Source organism: Gadus morhua, chromosome 18 (genome assembly GCF_902167405.1).
Source record: "Gadus morhua chromosome 18, gadMor3.0, whole genome shotgun sequence".
NCBI lineage: Eukaryota > Metazoa > Chordata > Actinopteri > Gadiformes > Gadidae > Gadus > Gadus morhua.
This window is the reverse complement of record NC_044065.1, coordinates 11,934,743-11,958,027: the sequence shown is the minus strand read 5'-3', so window position 1 is coordinate 11,958,027 and position 23,285 is coordinate 11,934,743. Positions and strand designations below refer to the sequence as shown.

At 43.0% G+C, this 23,285-nt stretch overlaps 1 protein-coding gene across 2 annotated transcripts; it reads left to right on the top strand.

Moving 5' to 3' along the window:
- Nucleotides 1-40: 40 nt before the first annotated feature.
- Nucleotides 41-22,965, top strand: ptenb (phosphatase and tensin homolog B). 2 transcript variants are annotated; one of them, XM_030340958.1, is made up of 10 exons: nt 49-1,027; nt 7,032-7,116; nt 7,387-7,431; nt 7,566-7,609; nt 7,963-8,201; nt 8,753-8,894; nt 11,559-11,630; nt 13,106-13,272; nt 15,121-15,369; nt 16,421-22,965. In XM_030340958.1, the coding sequence occupies exons 1-10, from the start codon at nt 949-951 to the stop codon at nt 16,598-16,600; spliced, it is 1,302 nt and encodes a 433-aa protein (XP_030196818.1). In that variant the 5' UTR covers nt 49-948; the 3' UTR covers nt 16,601-22,965. The 2 variants fall into 2 exon arrangements, with proteins under 2 accessions (XP_030196819.1, XP_030196818.1); XM_030340959.1 differs by lacking the exon at nt 11,559-11,630 and having other exon boundaries at nt 41-1,027.
- Nucleotides 22,966-23,285: the final 320 nt, after the last annotated feature.

Sequence of the window (23,285 nt, the reverse complement as noted above, 5' to 3'; positions counted from 1 at the left end):
TATTCATTAATCATTCAAGCAGCAGATAGTTCAGAAATTAGATTTGGACTGTGTATAAAGAAAGAACACAGAAAATATAGTGTTTACAGTTTCAGTGTTAGTTTTACATGCTGTAGGGATGAATACCTCATATTCTTGCGTTAATCAACCACACGGGGTGCCATGTTACATTTAATCGTGACCATTTGAAGTAGAAAGTAACCGGAGGAATAGGGGGATAATAGCACTACATCCTGGCAACCTGCTTTCCCTGGCAGAACGCTTTTCCCCAGGCAGCAACGAGCTAACACAACTAGCAGGCAGTCAGTAGTGATAGTGACTGCTACTTGCACTTCTTTTTTCAGGCACATCGGAGAGAGATTTTTTTCTCTCCGCTCACCTGCATTTAATCACGGCGTCTTTGGTGAAATCAACGACTTGGACTTGTCCGTTTGGATTATCAACTCTTTTGGATAGCAGGATTATTTTCCCATTGAGCGCAGCGGATGGTTTTGCTTTAAACCGAAGGAGCAGGAGATCCGGGGCCTGCAGTGACAGAAGGGTGCAGTCCCCGACGTTGCTTGGTTGTGACCCAGAAGACGGCACCGACGGCTAGACTAGCTGTCACAGAGCCGTGCGGCTAGCAGGTTAAGGCTGCAACACATCTGCTCAGCATCCCAGTGTTTCAATAAGGATTTATATTCGGGACAACCGGTGCGAGGGACAAATATGTCGATTTTGGTTCTTTCGGGTAAGATATAAAGGACGCCCCCGTTAAAAGGGATTTTCTTTGCAGCTAGCCAAGTAATACCAGGCTGTAAGCTAGCTGTCACCATTAGCCATCGTTTAGTCGGTCCTACCGTCCGCACACAACGACGGGACGGCCAAAGAGGACCGCTGGCCCCGCAAAAGCAGACGAAATTATTTAACGTTTTTTTAAGGCCGTGTAAAAGACTTTAAGGCACCGACATGACTGCCATTATCAAAGAGATAGTCAGCCGGAACAAAAGGCGTTTTCAAGAAGATGGCTTTGACTTGGACCTGACCTGTATCCTTTTTTTGTTCGACAGAATGTACAGTATCGAGGTCTGCCTGCCCGCTGTAGCTAGCTGCTCGCCGTAGCAGCCAAGCGGAGCGGCCAGCGCTGCGAACTTTAGTGCATGCGTTACTGCGATGTCACACCGTTTCAGCCGCTATTTAATAATCCAGTGTGTGCACCAGTACTCCGCACACAGCACGGAGCCGCACAACACGTAGCGCCAACGTTGAGTCGTTGGACACTAATGTATGGTTACGCAGCTCGATACCCACGTAGTTGGTTAGCTAGCCACGCTAAGCCAGCCTGTCTATGGTTATTGGCATTGCATCAGCAAGAGCGCAGACAGGAGCTCTCGAATAAGACGCAGCATGAGCTGGACCTCTGTTGATATTGGTCTTGCTATGCGAACATGCAAACCAATAATCGCATGTCGGGGTTAAGAAGCTGCACATGATCATTATTTACAATTTGGAAAACGAACCATTATAGGGTGCATCCAAATGAGTGGCTGTCAAGTTAAAGGTGCCACTATTTGAGTACAATAGCAGGGCATGTTTTCATAATGATTATTTGATTATGTATTAATATAACCTATTTGATTACTTGGAACCTGCAGTCCCTTTATTTGGTTCCACATTGCTTTGCTTATTTACACATGACGATTTGACCGGTCAGTTTTGGGGTAGTTTTTTTGGGGGGATAGAGGAACCGAAACGTTTTTGGCAAGTACGTGCTCGATGTTTAATGTGCATATTTTAAAATCAAATATTAACTCCTGCAACATGTATTCCATTAATGCAATATTTTAAACTCAAAAAACAAAAAGCTATCACTAGTGAACGCAAAGAGCGTTGATCGATTGTGACACATTTTAGTGAAATGAGCTAGACTTTCTTAACTTCTAAATACGAAGATATCCATTTAATGATTAAGCCTACCTTCAGTCGTACCTGCATAAATTAAGCTTACCTAACCTATGTCATTACTGTGTTAAATTGAATATACTCCAGTGGACAGGGCACCGTCAGCCTGGCTTTAGTTGGAACTTGGCAGAGTAGCCTTTCTGATGGATAATTGTTCCAGATTGGCCTTAGATTCTAATTTGTGGACACGCTTAAACGCGGTAGTCGGTACACAGGACCAAAGGTCACTCAAGGCATTATGCGATACCGTTCTTGGCAGATTATACCTCGACGGGAAATGCAATAGTTATTGCCTTATTAAATAAATTCACGTCAGTGCTTTATCTGCTAATATAACTGGACAAATCTGAAGTTAATTGTAATGGCTTATCAATTTACCTGATGCAGTGCTGCAAAATCACGATTCGCACCCATAGTGTGTCAGCCTTTTGTAATGGCAACAAAGAATTGTCAGTAGGAATCAAATTTTGGACGTCGCGCACAAATTGAGTAAAGCGTCTTTGAGAAGCGATGATGCCCCATCCGAACACAGAGGCAGCACGAGAAAGCACGGCTATAATGACTCTGGTTCCACTTATTATACTGCATTGCATATTACAGTAGAAATAAAGACCTCCTTCAACTTTGAGTCAGAGTGAATGAAAACCCCTTGGCTGTCACTTGCATGTGAGAACCAATTAACTATCGGGGAATGTGGCATAAAAACACAACCATTTGCTGTCAATTAAAACGTGTGAAAAGTGACAAGATTAATGAGGAGTACATATTATCACACACTGTAATGCAAGTGTCGCCCTATATGGTGGACGTGGTGCATAGCAGAAGCTTGGTGATGCTGGTACCGGCCAATGTCAATATTGTGATAAGAGACCATTGCATTGTATGACACTGGTTAGACGTGATGTACCCTAGCTTGGGTTAAAATCTGTTGTCTATTCCTAGTCTTAAAGAGTTACATGCAGCACTAAGGTAAGGCGAATCCAAACTTATCTAATTTCATCGTTATCATTTTGGGCTGCTTCAATATTTGTAGTGAATTTATTTCTAAAAGATACAATTCCCTGCATCGCACTGCTATTTAGATGGGGGGGGGGGGGGGGAATGTTTACAAAATGAGTCGGAGGCAATTCCTTGCAAGGGAGTTGTTAAATTGGTGTATGCAGTAAACAATTGCATTTAGTCTCAAAGACTTGAATATTTTTAAATTAGACATTATTATTCATTGAATAGATGTCAACTGTGGGGTCCATTAGTATTTGTTACAAGTGGCAGTTAATGAAGAAATATTTTTTGTCTTTGGTTTACGTAGATGAACTTGAAAAAGTGGAATACTCTCACCATATATCAAAATCATTATCCCTTTAACTTGTATAACTAAAAAATGGCTACATTATTAGTAGATTCTCTTGAAAAATGACTTGGAAAAATCACAATCACATTAAAGTGCATTAACATTGAGCTACTTGAATTTGGCTGGATGCCGATCCATAACATGGAGCTGGTGCTTTTAAACCTGAATTTAAAACTTGAATTTAAAACTTGATCTTCAATTTGTTAAACACCCTCCCAAACGGGGGAATTCAATATTTTCATGCAGAGGGATAATGAAGCTGGGCCCGCTACAGCATATTGCCTTTTGGGTATGCAGCCGATTATTTACTTAGTCCGGGATACTTTAGCAGGGTTGATATTAGCTGTCAATGGAGCCTGAACTGGAGGCGTACAGTTGGATCTTTGTAGCCCTATTCATTTTGCCATCTGCTGACTGAAATAGGAAGGGGTCATGCTTATATTGGCTAACCCCAGTCCACTGTGCTATTTTAATTTGAAGATTAGTATTTGGACACCATTGTTGTGAAGGATATGGCTGTGTTGTTCTTTCAATTTCCTGCAAGTGCAAAATTGCTGCATCTCAAAGAGACACATTTTACATATGTTTACATATATTTAGTTTGATGTCATTCCATTGGACTAGGTAAATCTTGTGCAGAATAAAGAGGCCGATTTTCTTATCTGTAGGCTTAGTCATACGGTGCTTGGAGTGGATGAAGGACAATGTGTGGTTGGCATTTAACAGGGCAATCTGCAATAATCGTGTGGCCAGGTCTCATAAACCTCTCCCTGGTCCCATAAACGTTTCCCTGGCCCAAGTGGTCTGAATTTCTCAACATGTACCAACCAGCTGGAGGCTCATGTGTCTTAATTCCTGCAGCATCACAGAGAACGAGCAAAATAGGTCATTTTTAGTATGCATAATTCAAATAATCTGCAGTCTACTTGGTTACCCTCTTGGTGAATTCAGAAAAAACAAAACGTTTGTCTAGCTTCGCAACATTTAGCCATGACAGGATTTGAGAGAATTTTGTGTTTTGAGGGATGTGTGTGTTCTTAGTTTAGTTTTTTCAAGGATGCTGTCTGCCTTAGCATTGCTGAGTAGTAGGCCTAGCTTGACTAAATAGGTCATTTTAGTATGCATAATTCAATTATTCTGTTGGTGGAAGAGACTGGGAGGTCTCCCCGGTGGAAACCAAGAACAGCAGCAGAAATTAATAACGGGAAACGGGCACAAATCCTATTTTATTAAGTTGCTTAGAACTTCTTGGTTAACTATTCATGATCGTTTCGAAATGCTGTTTTGTTACATTAGGACAGTACTGCAGATTTGTATTAAAAAAATATATATATATTTGGGGTGCTTACTAAACAGAGGTTTTTCTTATTATTTACTGCATTCCCTATTTTGTTGGATATTTAAGTGAGGGACTGAAATTGTTCAGAGGTTATTTGATGTAGTTTAGATTTTCAAAGCAAACAAAGCATTTTCTGTTTAGCCGAACATTCAGGACGCTTAGACATGAACTGCATTGCCGGCATTGCGGACCGATCACCATACAGCTTTAAACCAAAACCTTTGCTTTTATAAAACAATCTTTTTAACAGAAGATTAATTATACTAAAGGTGTCTCTCTGTGTCTCAACTGTCGGTGCCTCTCTCTCTGCGTCTCTCGCTCTCTCTCTCTCTCTCTCTCTGGGCTCTTATTAACGTGAACCTGTTAGAGGGCAGACTTTGGTTGGCACAACGATGGCTACATCGATGATGTCATTCCTTTCTCAAGCGGAAAGCAAGTACGCGAGAGGGTAAGGTGGCAGAACGAGGCACTAGAAAAAAAAATGGACCCGGTGCTAAAGGAAAAGAAAATGACGGGATGATGGAGGGGGGTATATGGAGACGTATGGAAGTGGCGAAGAGACGGGAGGCGGGGTTGAAAGCGAGTGATGCTGGAACTAGACAAAGAGGAAGTGGAGAGGGGCTCTGTTTGAATGAAGCAAGGGAGCGATAGATGCGCTTTCGGACTCGGTGGACTGATATTCGCCCACAAAGACCCCCATACACGCACACTAAACACACCATTAACGGATGGATCAAACCGCTACTGAATGCAAGGCGGATTTTCAAATACACTTTATGCACGATGCATTATTAAAGGATCGGGTTTGGGGGTCATGGAAAGGTATTCCATAGGCACAGTCCCAAGCCCATGCCCAAAGCAATAGGTGATAAAGAAGGAATGTATCATCCGTTCCGTTGTCAATATCTCTCGCGTATTGTTCTTGACCATGACATTTTTTCACTGAGCACGGATCATTTTGCCACGTTGAATGTAATGGCAATATTATGATAATGGTGGTAATGGAGTGCCTTATGCTGGTGGAATACGGAGTGAGAGAGAAGGCACAGATGCTGGAGAGGGAGCGCCGAGGAGGAGTGAAGCTCAGAGAAAGGCCCCCTGCTCTTCGGAGAAAGAAGAGAATGTGTGTTGTTGTCTCGCTTGACTGGCTTCGCCCCACCCTTTGAGTTGTCTGGTGAAGAAGAAAAGAAAACTGAAACTGACTTGGACGCGATCCCGCTCAGATATATTCAGAGTCAATTTGACGTGAGGGACACCGAGAGAGAGAGAGAGAGAGAGAGAGAGAGAGGGAAAAGGGGGAGGAGGAGGGAGGAGGGATAAAAGAAAGGGAAGAGGGTGGAGGAGGGATGAGCGGAACGTGCTTATGGCATTCCTAGTTGCACCGAACGTCCTCTTTTCGCGTTGCAGAGGTGCGACGCAAACATGGCGTTCTACAGTCTGCAAAACCCATGGTTCTCTAGGTTGGTTCTGTGATTGTGTTTCTATAGCAGATGCATCCATGATGTCATGATTTAAGAGGCAGGCAGGGGAGAGAGTGACACCGATGAGCTGAAGGGAGAGGCGGGGGGAAACGCTGGAAAAATTGAGAGGATGGCGCTGGACTGCTCAAACTTTGCGTTCAGAATCTACATCAAAATCCATTTTGCTCAAGTGGAGTTAGAAAGAGACAGGTAGACTGAGCAAGAGAGAGGGGCAGGGTGGGTGGGGTGGGGGGGGGGGGGGGGGGGTACTGGTATCAACTCCATTGTCTAAGAATCAATGATGTCATGATTTTGAACCATTCCACACCTGCGTCTTCTCTCGCTTCTCCTATCGCTTCCACCGCCATGGTTTTGTTTCCGTTTATCATGTTGTTGCGTTGCTAAACGCGGTCGCGCTGGAAGCCTGCATGCAGATTTTTTTTCCTTCTGTGTTGCATCGGTGTACCGCGGCTTTCAAACCCCAGGGGGTCCGAGAGACAAAGAGATGAGTGTGGGGGGGGACGACTCAAAGGAGTAGAAATGTATAGGAATATCGTATAAGAAGTTAGGGATTTTGACTGCACCTGGTCAGTTTTATAGACCTAAGACCACCCGTGCATGTTTTCATCGTGTACAAGAATGACACTGCCATGCCAGTCACTGATGCAGTGGCTGCTGTTTGTCTATTCTCACCATACTGTAGTCGGTGTATCAACGGTGACTTCCAGGGGTCTTTAGATATGTTCGAAGGTTCAAAGCCAACTCACCCTGGTAACACCGAGACGGGAAAAAATGTGAAAGTTCACTTGGACGATCTCCAATGAATAATTGATAAGCTTTCTCTCTCTCTCACCGCCGTCCCTCCTCATCGAAAACATGACCAGGAAGGGCTGTTAAAGCTGTGTGTGTCCTGTTTTTTCTTAACCAAACGTGTGTTCAGACATATACCCCAACATCATCGCCATGGGGTTCCCTGCAGAGAAGCTAGAGGGCGTCTACCGCAACAACATAGATGACGTTGTACGGTAAGTGTGTGTGTGTGCGTGTGTCTGCTTGTCATACGTGCCTGCTTGAACATGTCAGTCTTTGTATTGGTTAACAGGCCCTCCCACCTGACCTTGACATTGCCTTCCGGTTCTCCATGAATCATCCGTCTCCCTTTCGATCTCCCTCTCGCATTCTGTTGTGTATCTCTGTCAATGATGTACCTTTTTTAGGTGTTTTGTGCCTGAAAACCAACAGTAGGCCTGCACTTTTTTATTAAATGTCTGTCTTTTACTCTTTACTGATCCCAGGTTTCTGGACTCCAAACACAAGAATCACTACAAGATTTACAATCTGTAAGTATCATGAGGACATCTGCCTTTTGCTTGGGGATGCTTGTGGGACCCAGATTTAACCTGTAGTCCTATGCTCCATGTCAAATATATTTTAAAGGTAATTTGTTAACATTCTCCTCCTTCTTGTTCCCAAGATGTGTAGAGCGGCAGTATGACACCGCAAAGTTCAACTGCAGAGGTAAGGTGTGTGTGTGTGTGTGTGTGTGTGTGTGTGTGTGTGTGTGTGTGTGTGTGTGTGTGTGTGTGTGTGTGTGTGTGTGTGTGTGTGTGTGTGTGTGTGTGTGTGTGTGTGTGTGTGTGTGTGTGTGCATTTAACCCAAAGCCATTGATTTATATAAAAATTTTCTTGCGTTACTTTGGGGTTTTGGTAAAATATGTGTGAATCATGTACTCCAGATTTAAGCGGTGTGCGTTAAAGACTAAGGATGCCCCCAGATTACCTCCGCCTTATGTTGAATCGTCTGCCTTGTGTAATGAAATGCACTGTACAAATAAACCCGCCTCCCTCCCTCCCTCTCCCCCTGCCTTCAGTGGCCCAGTACCCGTTCGAGGACCACAACCCCCCCCAGCTGGAGCTCATAAAGCCCTTCTGTGAGGACCTGGACCAGTGGCTGAGCGAGGATGACAACCACGTGGCTGCCATCCACTGCAAGGCGGGCAAGGGCCGGACCGGAGTCATGATCTGTGCCTACCTGCTGCATCGGGGCAAGTTCCTCAAGGCCCAGGAGGCCCTGGACTTCTACGGAGAGGTCCGCACCCGGGACAAAAAGGTGAGCCTGTCCATTCCTAGGTCTGTTGTTTTGGTGTTGCTTTTGTCAGTTTGATGTTTTTTTTTTCTTTTCGTCACAGTGAAATGTTGTTGGTATGCACGCATGTATCACTCGTGTCTATGTTTTGTCATAATGCCCATGAAGAGTTCTGATGAGCGTATCTGAATGAATATGGTTTATCCCGCAATTCCAGTCTGAGATCAATAAACCACATCTTAAACTGTTGTAATAAAGCTAGCTAATATGGTAGCATCACTTTTGACTCACCTTTGTAGACGTGGGCCAGAATTGTTGTCCATGGTCAACATTGTTATAAATAGGGTCTTTGGTTTATGTATGCATTTATTTCCCCGTGTCCGTCTGCCTTGCATGGCACCATAAACATTTAGTTGGTACTCCGGCAAAACACTCGGCAGCCTAGAAAATTGTTCAGTGTTGATGAGCAGAACCGCAATTAAAAGGCATCTTTACTAAAGAAGCGTTTAGATGTCTCCTTCCGGAACGTATTGGGTCCGTATCAGCATCATCTTACCCAATATTTGCTTCTTCAGGGAGTTACCATCCCGAGCCAGAGGAGATATGTGTACTACTACAGCCACCTCCTGCGGAACAACCTGGACTACAAGCCGGTGGCCCTGTTGTTCCACAAGATGGTCTTTGAAACGGTCCCCATGTTCACCGGAGGAACATGCAGTAAGTTTGATTACTATCATCATCAGTCTATTGTCTATCTCGGTCACTTTCCCTTGATGGATCACGCTCTTTGGCTGCAGCTTCTATAATGGAAATGTGGAGATTTAAGGCCCAATCCCATTTCTACCCCATACCCCTTCCCCCTCCCACTTGTTTTGAAGGGGTAAGGGGAAGGCGTAAGGGGTAGAAATGGGATAGTGGCATTTGTTAGCAGGGACTTTTCGGATCTTTCAGATTGGCCGAAACTGAGCTATACTTTACCTATTGGTATTGATGCAGTATTTGTTCCCAAAATACACAGAGAACTCTTGAAACTGTAAATTTGGCATTATTATCATCATTAAATATATATTGTGAGAATTATTGATCAACTTAATAGACTTATCGTGTTATTATTTTTGGCCCCATCCTCCAGTCTAAGGCTGAAATGTTGGTTGCAAAACAAACTATTCCTTCTGCTCACGTTCATCAATCTATGCCATGATTAATGTCAAATGTAAACACTGTGGGTTTAACTGTACATGATTCAACTCAATTGTATCCAAACCTCGTCTGAAAATTGTACTGGTTGACTAGCTAGTGATCCTCCCTCCGTTTGACGCCATGCTTTGAGTGTTCTTACTAACCCTGTTGTACTAGCAGTGAACCATGTGTGCCATGCTGCATATGCATTGGAACTGCAGCCTTTTTAGGCCTGGGAACTCGCACATGGAGCAAGTCCTGATACACTTGGTTTCTGTCAATTTCCTCTGTTGTGGTCTGCCTCCTTTTTGTAGTAACATTTCTTCAAGATTCCTAATGATGGTGTGTGTGACATGGAGTTAGCACCTAGCTTTTCATTGGTTCATTATCCTGTGCCATGGTGCAGGGCAGAGTTAACCTGGGTACCACCTTTTAAAAAATAAATAAATAAATAAATACATTAAAGGATCAATACACAAAAGGAAGAGGTCACTTTTAATCCAACATTGGAAGAAAAACAGCCAGACATTTTCACCGTTTTCCTCCAACTGCTACTCAATGAAGTTAACAAGCCCATGTTAATGTCATGAGTGCTTGAGACCGCGGTCTACAAGTGTGGGCTCCTCAAAACCATGTGCTTTGCCATGTGCGTGGGTATTAGGGCCCGACCGATATTGATTTTTGAGTGCCGATGCCGATTATTTTAAGAGAAAAATTACGATTACGATTTAATCGGCCGATTAAAAGCGAAACAAAAAAAAGCCTATAAAACGTAGTTTTTGATACTTTAAATATACTTTAAACACTTTTGACGAATATGTGAATTGAATGCAGAACCTTTGAGTGTTTTAGAATACATTTACAGTCAAAAATGAGTGGAATGTAAAATAAATAACTAACTCCCAATGTGCTGCGCTCGTGAGCAGTGACTAACGCGTGCGTGCTGAGCAGTATGGTCTCACCGTTAGAGTCTACAGTATAACAAATTAACATGGCCTGGGACCTAAAGAAAAACAGCCACAACATGCTCAAACAACGCGTCTTGTGTACATTGGTGAGGTGAGCGCGCAGCTGCCTGAGCGAGCGTGCTTTCATGTTGTACGGTAAAATTCAATCTTCTCTTTTTTACTCCAGCTAAAGTTGTAAGTTAGCAAGGCGAGTAGGAGCGCAATCTGCAGGATACTAAGCGCAATAACATTTCTAAAAAAAATAAAAAAATCGGTTGTAATCGGCGTCTTTTTGGCAGATGTCAATTATTTTCAAAAAGGCTATAATCGGCCGATTAAATCGGCAGGCCGATGAATCGGTCGGGCCCTAGTGGTTATAACTGGAAATATTTCGGCATAGTTCCTTCACTAACTGCATCGTCCATTCAAATCCCATGGTAAAGCAGGGGTTACGCTACACCAAAGGCTTTAGTCGTATGGGTCTCTAGTTGGTAGGGGTACAAACGTGTACTCGAGTAAACTAGCATCCATCAAGCAAATCATAAGCATATAATTTTTTGCAAAGTGAAAGAAAGACACGATCAAGTGTATTCTACTAGGTCGGTTGGTGTAACGCACATGTTCTGTATAAATGACAGCTAGAAACAGACTTAGAATTAATTTGCTCCAAAAAAAAAGGACCTACAAAATGAATACTCAAATCCGCTCGGATATTGACTGCATATTTGATTAATATTTTTTGTATTTCTTGCGTCCTTTCTATATGGCATGTCTTTTTAAGTAGTTTTAATTTTTAAATCCATCCCCTGCCAAACTTGGCATACTCTCTCCCTATCTCCCACTCTGATGTCATGGGTGCTTGTAGGGCTGGGTGATAAGCATATCAATAACACAATATGGGACTAGTTATCGCCCAGGACTTATGTCGTTTGAGATATCGTGCGTGAAATAATGTTAATCTTTCTTGGTCTCGCAGGGTGCATGACAGTAAATTGAGCCCATGTTGTGATCTCGGTAGACTCTTTAAGATTAACCCACAATGTATGCTTTCTCACTGTATGTGCTTGATCAACCTCCAAGAGACCGTTTCTTCCATTGAATCTTCTGTGTGTTTTTAAAGCCAAAGCAGCCATTACATATTCTTTGTTTTTGGGTCATTTGAAATAGTTTTATGATAAGTATCACCCAGCTCTAGTGTGTGTGTGTGTGTGTGTGTGTGTGTGTGTGTGTTGATCTCTTTTCCTCTCTTTTCAAGGAGACTCTGCCGTAAAAAACAAGAGCGATGCGGTGATTCCTCATGGCTTCAGGAGAGGGAATTGGCACTGGGGTAAAACTAACCAGATTTACTTCATTCATACCTTCAGTTTGGTCTGTTTTTACATGTTTAATTGCTTATTCTTGGTCAAACATCTCCACATGGGCATGTAAAGCGTCTATTCATCGTATGCATCATACGAGAATCGCAAAAGGTATATCTTAATTTTTAAATGGATGATTATTTTACAGATGCAATCGTTTATCACTAAAGAAATAAAATTGTATTATTCCAAGACCTTCATTCACTGCCCTTTCTGCTTTTCAATATGTGCCTGTATATATATTCTGTGTGTGCCTGCCACATACTGTGTCCTTTAAGAGATGCATTGTGGTTGCAGAGAGTTCCTTTCTGCAAACCTTAATTTCCTGACTGGGGTTTCTTAAATTGCTTTCCTAAGCTGATTTCAAACTTTTAGTAATTTAAATTTTCATATGCTAACCACACTGGCAGATGGTTTCTAAAAATAGGCTTCTTTAACTTTCTGCTGTTTCGGTGGCTACTGTTAAAGTGAACGGCCAGAGTCACAAAACTCGTACTGCCAAAATCAGGAGGAAAATACTGCATTTCTAATCTGGTGACTTCAGATGCCACTCTTCTTTACCTCTCTTTATCGCACTCTGTATGCTGTGTTGACTGGAGTTATGCATTCATTGTTGCATTTGAGTTAAACTAATGAATGCTCTTCAATGTTTCTAAACGGGATCAGAAGACATAAAAAGAGCGGATAAGAGATGTAATTGTACTTCTCATATTGATAGGAGATGGGGAAGTGGGATGGGTGTCTTATGAGAATTGACGAAGGGTTGGGGATTTCTGAACAGTTGGATTTAAATGGAACTTGCCTTGTGCAAATGCTATTTTGGGGAAACACTTTTTTCCACTTTCATTTTCATTTTTCATTGTCTAGAATTTGTGAATTGTTCATGATCGAAATTCTTCCACGCTAAGAGAACTATCTTAAAGTCAAATCATTTTGGCAATCTAATGTTGGCATAGTCAATCATAGAGAGGAATGTATTTTCTATTATGCCTTATCTCATTGTTTTCAAAGTTTGGATATTTTCGTGCCGAACAGTAATTACCTGTATATGCACTGTAAACGGCATGGGCCCAAAAATGGGACTCTGGAGTACCCCTTTCTTACATTGCTATTGGTGGAATGTAGCTGAAGTCCAGTTCTGTTAGTGAGAACTGAAACGCATCTGAAACCACATGAAAGCAAATTGGGGACCAATTGTCAGTATTTTTTTTCCAATATCATTAGGAGTGCAATTAAAACAGTAGATTGGCTGAGCCAAATAATTTCATTCTGTGATATGGGGTTATGGGCCTATCTTTTTGTAATGACCAATCCGCCAGCTTATTATACAATTTTTAATAATAGTTGAGGGAAGATGCTATAAATTTGCAGCCCCAGTTTTCAAATTTTGCTAGTATTATTTATTTAATTTACAACATCTATTCCCCTCCATTCTCTCGTCCAGATCCCCAGTTTGTGGTGTACCAGGTGAAGGTAAAGATCCACACATCCAACCCAACCCACACACGGAGAGAAGAACGTCTCATGTTCTTCGAGTTCCCCCAGCCACTTCCTGTCTGCGGGGACATCAAAGTAGAGTTCTTCCACAAGCAGAACAAAATGATGAAGAAGGTGAGCCCCCGACCCACACCAATGCATTGCTACATCTGTAAAGGTGTTGTTGGGCCTGTGTCCAACGTAGCCTTGCCGACATAGTTTGACATAGTTGAGGACACGTTAGAGTTTGTTTGTAATTTGACTGCATTCATATAGCCCTTAACCACTTGACTAGTGGCCACTCAAAGCGCTTTACAATAACATTCACCCATTCATGCACAATTTCACACACCGACTGCGGTTTCAAACATGCAAGGCGACAGTCAGCTCGTCGGGAGCATTTAGGATAAGTTGTCTTTGCAAGCTTTGCAAGTCCTGAAGCTCCGGTCCGCTGTTGCACAGAGCGCCGCTGGTTGTTTGGTTCATAGTTTATTAATATTGAAGGTGTGTCTAAATAAGTAGAGACTGCACTTCCTCATAGGGCTGTGCGAGATGCATACAATTATTATTTTGAATATTTTACCAACCAATCCCACGCGACATCTAGGTGCGGAAGGGTGGACACTCATTTTCAAGTTTCTTACGGTTTGTAGCGCCGGCCGGCTCAGTGTAGCATACAGTGTATCCTAAGCCAATTCAATCGACAAATAAAACGTGGAAGCGGACAAACTGCTGGTTCCTAAAATAACTAATAAGGGATCAGTGATCTGGCAGTTTTTGGGATATCGAGAGGAGGACGTGGAGTAAAACACACCAATGCTTGTAACTTCTTGTCTGATCTGATCAGATACGCACACAACCCCGTATCACGCTAGTGTTTTCCCCAAAGTGCATTCGGAGAGCATTATCACACAATGATGCTGTAACTAAATCAATGAATTATTATCTGATGTCGATCATGGTTACCAGCTGCACGCTCCGTAACACACACAATCGGAATACAAGGTGCTGCCTCGTCTTATGCTACTTCTCTAGCTATAAGTTAGCCTCGGAAAACATTGTTGTTTTAACCTACTTCAAGCAACCATAAAGAGTTAACTGGGACGTGTCTGCGTGGTTTGTTGGGGAGAGGAGTTGTCTATCTGTCGACCCCGGCAAGGCGCTTGGGGTAGAGGGCAGCACACCTACAATTCCTAAATAAATTAATTCAATGGGCTCAAAAATATCGAACACATTGTATCAAAATGAGTTTATAACGTTTTAGTTTAATTCATTGCAATGGCCTACATAAGAAAATGCTGCCTAAATTAGTTATTTGTGTAAAATATTTTTTGATGATTCAGCCTTATTGCTTATAAGCCTATTAATGTTTATATTTCTCTCTCTCTCTCGCTCTCTCTTTCTCATTGTTCTGAGCTGCTCAGTTTTATATTGCCCCTTTTTTGTAATTTTGAAGATTGTTTTTGCAGTTTGTGCTTTGTTTGAATTAAAAGAAAATCTTATTTTAACTCAATTGTGATTAATCACTAACATGAAAATATAAAATGTTTTGATGGAAACCACCTGGGAAGTTAACCAAGAATGGTATATAGTCTAAAAGGATTGTAGTGAAAACAGTAAAGGGTAAAAGTGCGATTTCATGGGGTCCTTTAAAGGAGATTTCAAAATATCGAGAAATATATCGTATATCGTGAAATGGAGAAAATGTATCGGGATATTAATTTTTTACCATATCGCACAGCCCTACTTCCTCAGGTCCTCAGCTATACACACCGACTCTGAAGCCGATTTAGATGAACTGTTCTAGAGATATGCGCAAGAAATGCATAGAGATTCCTTGCTTTATAGATAGAGGTGTGCTAAACAGCAAGGGGCTGAAAATTGAACCCTGAGGCACTCCTTCTTGCACTCCCATTCGTAACAACAGTATTAGAGTTGTACAAGGAAGATAACCCTCCATGCCCCCCTTTTGCCACTCTTCAGGACAAGATGTTCCACTTCTGGGTCAACACCTTCTTCATCCCCGGGCCCGAGGAGCATGTGGAGAGGCTGGAAAACGGCAGCGCCGGGACACAGCGGGAGCGAGTGGACGGAGTCCTCGAGAACCAGGGGACGGGCGGGGGCGGCGTTCCAGACAGCGACCGGGACTTCTTGGTGCTGTCACTGACAAAGAATGACCTTGACAAGGCCAATAAAGACAAGGCCAACAGATATTTCTCCCCAAATTTTAAGGTACAGTCGGGTCACGTTATTACTTTTCCCTGGTGGTGCCCACGACATTCCATACCATATATTATGCATTTCGGGGATTTATCACACTTTGTTATTTCTTTGAAGTGACAACAACCAATACAAACAATATTGGAGCGGCTACAATAACTGAACCTGAATTGAAAATTGTAATTGCGTAGCTAAAGGAATCAGAAACAACGTTTGGTTTTATAGTTGTCCTACCAGTACAGTCAGTCAGAACATAGTGCAGCTCTTGAGAGCAGGGCATGTCTTAAAGCAGCGTTGCTATCAAGGCCAACACACAATTCTGCTTGGCGGCTAGAGAGTAGTTATCGTAGGCGGACCACCGGACACAGGCATGTCTTCTTGGCTCCTCTTAACGGCTCCCACAGGAGAGACCGAGGCCTTGGGCTACAGCCCCACCAGCACGTATCAGTGTTCTTTTCAGACTAAAATCAAATGCGTTTTTAATCTTATTGTCCTGATTGGTTGATCCGCACCCACGTTCTGTAAGCAAATCCCACGCTAATGCTTTGTGTAGAGTTCAACGTGCTGAACTTTGACCCCTGGAACCCGCTGAAACCATCAATGAAGAAGCCGCTCTGCCTGTGAACTCCAACATGGCCTATAGTCCAACTAATCTGTGACCCCTACTCTGAACTCGCATCTTTCTACAAAAAATATACTTTTTATTTGGTAGGAGGTGATATAAGATTGAATCTGTTGTGCCTTTTGATTCAAATGTCTTCCTGTTAACATTGGTTCACTTTCTAACTAGCTAACAAGCTTTTCACACTCTGCAGGCCATTGCAGAAGGGTAACACCAATGCAGATAAAAGTTGTATCTCTCCTACTCTCTATCTTTTGTTTCTATGTCTTACTTTGTGAGATTGCAAGCACTTCAATGATTCTTGCACCTTTTTAGGGTTTATCTTCCTGGTTGAATGCACCTGCTGTAAGTTGCTTTGGACAAACAGCGTTTGCCCGATAAATGTGATGCCATGTGCGTACGTGAGGAGCGAGTCCAACCCTTCTGCCGGTCCCTCCACAGGTGAAGCTGTACTTCTCCAAGACGGTGGAGGAGGGGGCCAACTCCGACGCCACCTCCAACTCGGTGACCCCCGACGTCAGCGACAACGAGCCCGACCACTACAGATACTCGGACACCACGGACTCGGACCCCGAGAACGAGACTTTCGAGGACGAACTGACGCAGATCACTAAAGTCTGACTTGCATATATAAATATATATAAATAAATATATATACATACGTACATGTACACCCCCAGAGCCCCCCCCTCCGACTCCCCCTCCCTACCCACCCTCCCACCACCCACTTCCCCCAAAGAAAAAAGGCTAGCCGACGGTTAGCTCAAGGGGGGTGGGGAACCAACTGATGCGGTGGACCAGGGACTGATGGCGCTGGGAGATCAGTTGAAATCCCCTATACCCCACCTCAACCCTCACCCTCTCCCTCTAACTGCTCACCGTAAGACAAGACAGCTGGACAATCAGATTTAGAGGAGGGGTTCGATGGGCAGGAGGGGATGGGGAGGGGAAGGGGGGTGGCTGGAAGCGATTGGATGGACATAAGAATGAATGGATAGAGGACATTTTAATATAAAGGAGAAAACTTGAATATAAAAAGAAAAACTGTACATGCACACATTTGCCTCCGATATCCGTCGCAAAGGAAGTCAGCGCTATGACTGCATTGATTCTAATTTTATTTCTTCTTTTCGCTGACGAAGTCAAAACGCTCTATTTGCCCTTTCAGCGATGCAACCCACTAATCAGGGCCCAACCGGTAACCAAACGGTGAACCACTTCAAAATAAGAGCTCTATTGGAGACGAGGCTAAGGCTTATTGGTGAACGGCTGACTGACAGCGACGGCTGCTTGGACTGAAATGTGTGCGTGCAGGTTAAGGGACATGTAAAATTCTATAGAAAACTACACCCACACATGATGTCGGGTCAATAGCTCCACAATCACGCTTTTTCTTTTCTTCTTCCCTTTCTTCCTTACCTGCTAGGTTTTAGAAGAATATGCTGACCACGTTTTGCTTTATTTTATATAGGAATTTTTTAACCATTTCTTTCACTCCCTTTTATTTGTCCGTCTGTCCGCAGTGTTTTCAGCTGTATAGAAGGATGGCTGTATTCTCTCTCTCTCTCTCTCTCTCTCTCTCTCTCTCTCTCTCTCTCTCTCTCTCTCTCTCTCTCTCTCTCTCTCTCTCTCTCTCTCTCTCTCTCTCTCTCTCTCTCTCTCTCTCTCTCTCTCTCTCTCTCTCTCAAAAAAAAACAAGGTTTCTTTGACGTTCGCCCCCCCCCCCCCTCCCAAGTAAACTCAGTTAAGCTGCCCCTCCAACAACAATCAGTCCCAGAGTTGACAAATTGACCACGGCATTGCCAAACATGGTTTTAAATTCATTTTACTCTGCATTTGGTGCTCCAAGGATCTAATGACTTGGTAAACATTGTCAGGGTGTGTTTATACGGTCCGCAATCGGTTACGTCGAATTGGATGAAAAAATATAGCTACCCCAAACTCAAAAGAAGAAAGTTCTCCACCATTCTTGCTCCTACTACCAATCTCTACAGCCGCGGAGGTAGTGACAAATGCAAACGAGAGAAACTCAACCAGACCCGGTTGACCATAGCAGGGAGCGGACACCTTGAATCAATCGTTTGAATGAGACAATGAAGAAGAAGAGACTAGTATTCACAATCTGCTGCACCTCTGTCAATAGTTTTTAAATGTGCAACCTGCATATACACAAACACATACAGACTTCCCACATCCATCATCACATGGCTGTGAACTAAAGTTCTCTGTGCTTCTTGGTGTCTGTGTATGGTCGGACTGCAAGGTGTGTTGTGTGCCCTATCTTTGCAGCCAATTCCAAAAGATGGTTAGTACGTATTTGAAAGATCATGACTGAAAAAAAAATCTGGATTTAGCAAAACAAAATGAACACTTTGACTGCAGTCCGAATTCTTGACCTGTTTGAGTCCCCGTCTCTCTCGGTCTTTTGTTCTTATTCACTTTACTCGATCCTCCTCTAAGCCTTTTTACTCTTAAGTGTCCGTTCAGTGAAAACTTACATGGGAAAAAAAAAATACTATTTTTGTTATTTTTTCAGTTTGAATCATTTGAAGCATACATGTACACACACGTACACACACATACACTCTGTTTATCCATTCTCTAGACTGTTTTTAAGCTATTGAAGTGTATCCGTCGCAGCTAAATGCCCCCCTAGGAATGTGAAACACTTCTGGGGAACTGGTGCAGTGGTCTCTCACTTTCTAGATCTCATTGATTTCCATTGGTTCTGTACATTTGATGGTAAGATCCAACAATTCTTGGGCGGGCTATGTGGTGTTTATTTGGTCCTTGGAGAAATGCTCTGGTGTATTTTCAACCTGTAATTCTAGCGTTATCAGTCAATTGTCACTATAATGGACTTTATTGGATTATGACATTCATTTGGGGAATCTCAACTAAAAGCAATGATTGCTATTGTGATCTATTTATTAAAAACACATGTAGCCTTTAAACATGATTACATTTGCTGGAGCTCAAACATTTGGAAATTGGTTCATAGGAGAAGATGGAGCATTAAGACCATTATCCCGTACATTACATTGTTATTCTGGCCCCTATGGACACGAGGGGGGCCTCGTTTAGTAACGTTTCTGTTTCTATGGCGATGGAAATATGCGATCTGGAACACAAAGTAGACCGAAACCAGGCTGTGTCCACCTTCTCTCCGGCGTAGGGGATCAAAAGGGAATCGGGGTGTGGGCAGGTTTGATCCGTTCTATCTGGTGCTAAGACTATCGTAGGCAAGTGTTTATCATAACCCTAGCGCGGTCTTTGGACCACCGAGAAAAAAATAAGCTAACCCTGGTGAGCTGTCACCCCGAAACAAAACCTGCTTTGAGGCTTTTGATTTTTGACATCATGCTGTATTCTTGGGCGTATATCCAACGTGTGTTTTGGTGCTTCTTTGGATTATGGAACAATTATTTTAGGGTGACGCACCCTAACTAGAGCTGTACCTGAAGAGCAGTACAATGTTTAATGAAGCCCATTTTGTAGAAGTTGTTGCTGCCTGTGTCATTTGGAAGCCTAAATCGTGCATTGATTGATTTTTAGCCAGCTATGTTATAATAACTAATAACTATGTTGCTTTTGGACCTGGGACATTTTTGCTAGCATGGAACCTTCTTGAAGAGTGTCAGTTTGAAGCAGGTCTTACACCAGACGGGACCCGGAGCGCAGCGTCACGTGGTGGGGTGGATATGAAGGAGGTAGTGTGTGTCCAGTGTGCGACTGCCTTGGTGCTGGAGGCTGGGTGGGCCTGTAAGGGGCCCTCAACGCGGCCATTTTTCGTCCCTGCTTCCCAGGAGACACTTCTGGGTAACGGTCAAAAAGCAACAGGATTTATTAATGCAGGTTTTATTGGATGTTTCCGTTTTTGATTTGCGCATGGTCGTGTTCATTAGCTAAGAACGCAGGTGCAGCTCAGTTGTGGAAAAGGAATTTCTTTTTAATAGAATTCCTTTGTATACAAACCATTCCACACACTTCCTCGCCATTGAATGCAATAATAGATACAGCCGTCTGTTGATCTAGTGACACCATAGGATCCCCTGATCAGATCAACAACAACACCTGAATGTTACGCTCTTTAACAGACACAAAATGGCAGAGGTCAGCCATGGTAAGCATGTCCCACCAACCCAGTAAAGATCGTACCTCAATCAGTCAACTCCCAACCGCGGTGGCAGTTCATCATAGACCCCACTTGAAAGCCTCCAACAACGCCTGTGGTTGTGCCTTTCCAATGAACCCTTTGTCATCTTAGCTGTGGTGCTAACATCTAGCTAGACGGGCTAGTTCCTTTGGCCTGTGAGTCTAGTCAGTCTCTGGTGCTCTGTTTAAACTGCCAAAACATCCCAGTGGAAATGGAGCTCCAGTCTCAAGCGCTCTTCGTACTAGTGCCGAGCCAGCAGCTAAATCCCAAGTGACCGTAAAGCCGGGCTAAACAGTTGCAGCTGTCAAGGTCATCGTTCCCAGTCCAGCATACTTCCCAAAAAAGGACGAGACAGGGTTTTTCCTTTTCTTTTCTCGTAATCTTCAGTCGATTTAAGTAGGTTGTTCAACAACAACTGAAACGTCGGTTGTCAATGCTGGCTGACTGGTTGAGAGACATGAAGCGGTACAGAAAACACACATCCTCCTTCTGCGCTGCTTCAGGTGCTACGTGTGGCAGTCGATAAGTCTCCAAACCAACGTTTAATTTCCAGTGAGACCTCCCATCTTGGTCCACTGCTTGGTCGCCGCTTCAGAGCAATCTGTGGGCTCTTGAATCGACCGGTCGATGGGCCCATCGCTCGTCCATCGAAGAACGTCCATCGACTGTTTCAACCGACGTGCTGATTGATTTAAATCTTGCGGTCCCCTACACTACACTTCATCGAGTCCACTCGCAGCTTCTCCTCGGTCTCGAGTGAGCGAGTTGACGTCCACTTTGTCCAGTGAACACCAATGTTCCCCCATTGGTGCTGCTGATCCGTTGGATTGACACGTCCTTACGGGCCTCTTCTGTCCCTGATCTCCATCCAGGACACGGTGAGCCATCAGGGCTCACAGACGGCAATGCCAACACCCCAGATGGGTCACCAAAGTGGATAGATCATACTGGATCGTATAGCCACACTATGGGTCTGGACAGGGAAAAGCCCTGCATGTCCTTGGATGACATTATCAAGGCATGATGGCACAACAGCTTGGTTGCTTAACAACAACATTGTTGACCCGTTGTTTTTTTTTCTTCTCGACGGCTTAGTAGTTCATTAATGGATCGTGGGACGTTAAGGTATACCAGGTGCTTTCCATGTCTCTTGACCGTCATGGTGCTCTCTCTCCGTCTTCTCTTATGGCATCGTCTTTCTCCTTCCCGCCCCCACCATCACTACGACTTCTCCCTTGCTTGATGAGAGAACATAGCTACACTTTGATCATGTACCATGCACATGTCGACTCAATATATCGTCTATATATGACATTAGTATCATCGGAGCCCCCCCAGTGGGACTTTATTCAATGGAAGGACAGCGAGTGTATTTTCCACTGTAAAAAAAGGCGAAATATTTAATGCCTTCAGTTGCCATACCTAACCTACTAGAGCTTTTATTTTGAAAAATGCTTTTCTGGTTTTATTTTGTTACTAGCCAAAAGGAAGTTTAGGTTTTCTTGCATCGTTGAGTGAAAACTAATTTTCCACACAGCCTGATTTGGTTGTGCCAGAAGAGAGGTACACAATTGGACCGAAATCATTATAGGGTCCTCTTCAGGATACATTGGGTTAAGTGTATATCTTGACTATTTTCTTGTCTTTATAGCTATATATATATATCTCTCTGAAAAAGTCAGGAAATCTCAAACGCTGTTGTCCGACCTGTAGATTCAGAAAATGTCAAGTGAGTTATATAAGGACCGTGATTACAAGATTGTGGCTTTTTCCATAAAAAAAATATCTAAACTTTTACTTCATGGTGAATGGAACGTGGTTTTCTATTCCAAAGATGCATGCGGACACGCGCGTGTAGCTTTTGGTGCATTCGTCTCTTGCTTCGAAAGTCATGTTCCCAGGGCCTATATGACGGTGTTGTTCAATGTTGCACACAAGCCAATCCAGAAGATTTGAAATCCACCTACTCTCTTCTGCTATTTCAGTTTACACTTTATCACTGAACCTGCCAAAATTAAGCTCATTAATTTTTTTTCTTTTCTTTTTTTTTTTTTATGTCGTTTGGAGGTGACCAGCATATGTGGCCTATAGGATTTTCTTCTTTTGCCTTATTTGTACCAATAATTTCTTTTTTTTCTGTTAAATCGTTGAAAGAGCAAAACTTTTTATCCCAGATCCGTATACAATAACGCCTGTTCTGTCCGCCGGAGAGGTTGAGCGACTTGCCCGTTTTCCTAGAGCTGTCTGGGGTTGCCATCAGGCCGTCCCTGGCTTCACCGTCCTAGAAATTGATCAAACCTCTGGGTGTGACGAAGTGGTGGTGTTTGTATAGGGGCTTCTGGTTCTGTCCATATAAAGCCCTGTTCAGCTCCAACACTGGCTCTATATAGCTTCATATAATCGTCACGCAATCTGCAGAAACTGTTATGACCAGAGCAACATTTATTGTACTCTACTTTTGCACTGTTACAGGTAATTGCAGGGTTTTAAGTCAACGGTCCATCAGTGTGATTTTTATTTTTTTTATTTTATGGTTTTCGTTTTTTTTTGATGAAGTCATTTACCCGATTAAAGTTTTTGTTTTATTTTTTTATCTTCGTTTGGTAAACAGAAAGCCAGGCCTCGATGATACAGCGAGGTGCGGCGAAATCCGATTTATCGTAAAGGTCCCAAAATCGCTATGGAAACCAACGTAGTATTATTTTTGACTGAAAAATGTCATAATACCCTCCAGCCCCTCCCCTCGATTTTTTTTCTTTTAATTTTCCCTCCTCCTTGTTTTATAATGAAAAGAAACGCTGTAAAGGTGAATAAACTATTTATAACAGTACCAACTCTGTCCTGTGCTTTATTTACTCACACTGGTTCCATGACACCCACCACTCGTAACTTAATTATTAAACCAAATTGAAACTCAACCAAGTATCCCAAGGTTACTTATCATCTTGACTTTAATCCTTAAAGATATTGTTAAGTAAAACATTTATTTTAATGGAAAATTATGCCTGGAAGTGCAGGGTTGAGTCTCAACAAATCTCCACATTTTTAACTCGGCTTGCAGGTCCTTCCTGGGTTAAGGGACATTCATCATCACGCACCAATGACAATGTGTACTCTAAAATACGAGCACCTCTGCTACTACAACACTCG

Bases quoted from the DNA above. Each gene is read 5' to 3' on its own strand.
- ptenb (XM_030340958.1), top strand. From the start codon at position 949: ATGACTGCCATTATCAAAGAGATAGTCAGCCGGAACAAAAGGCGTTTT. The intron at 8,202-8,752 runs GTGAGCCTGTCC...TTGCTTCTTCAG, and splicing joins TCCGCACCCGGGACAAAAAG to GGAGTTACCATCCCGAGCCA. The intron at 8,895-11,558 runs GTAAGTTTGATT...TCTCTTTTCAAG, and splicing joins GTTCACCGGAGGAACATGCA to GAGACTCTGCCGTAAAAAAC.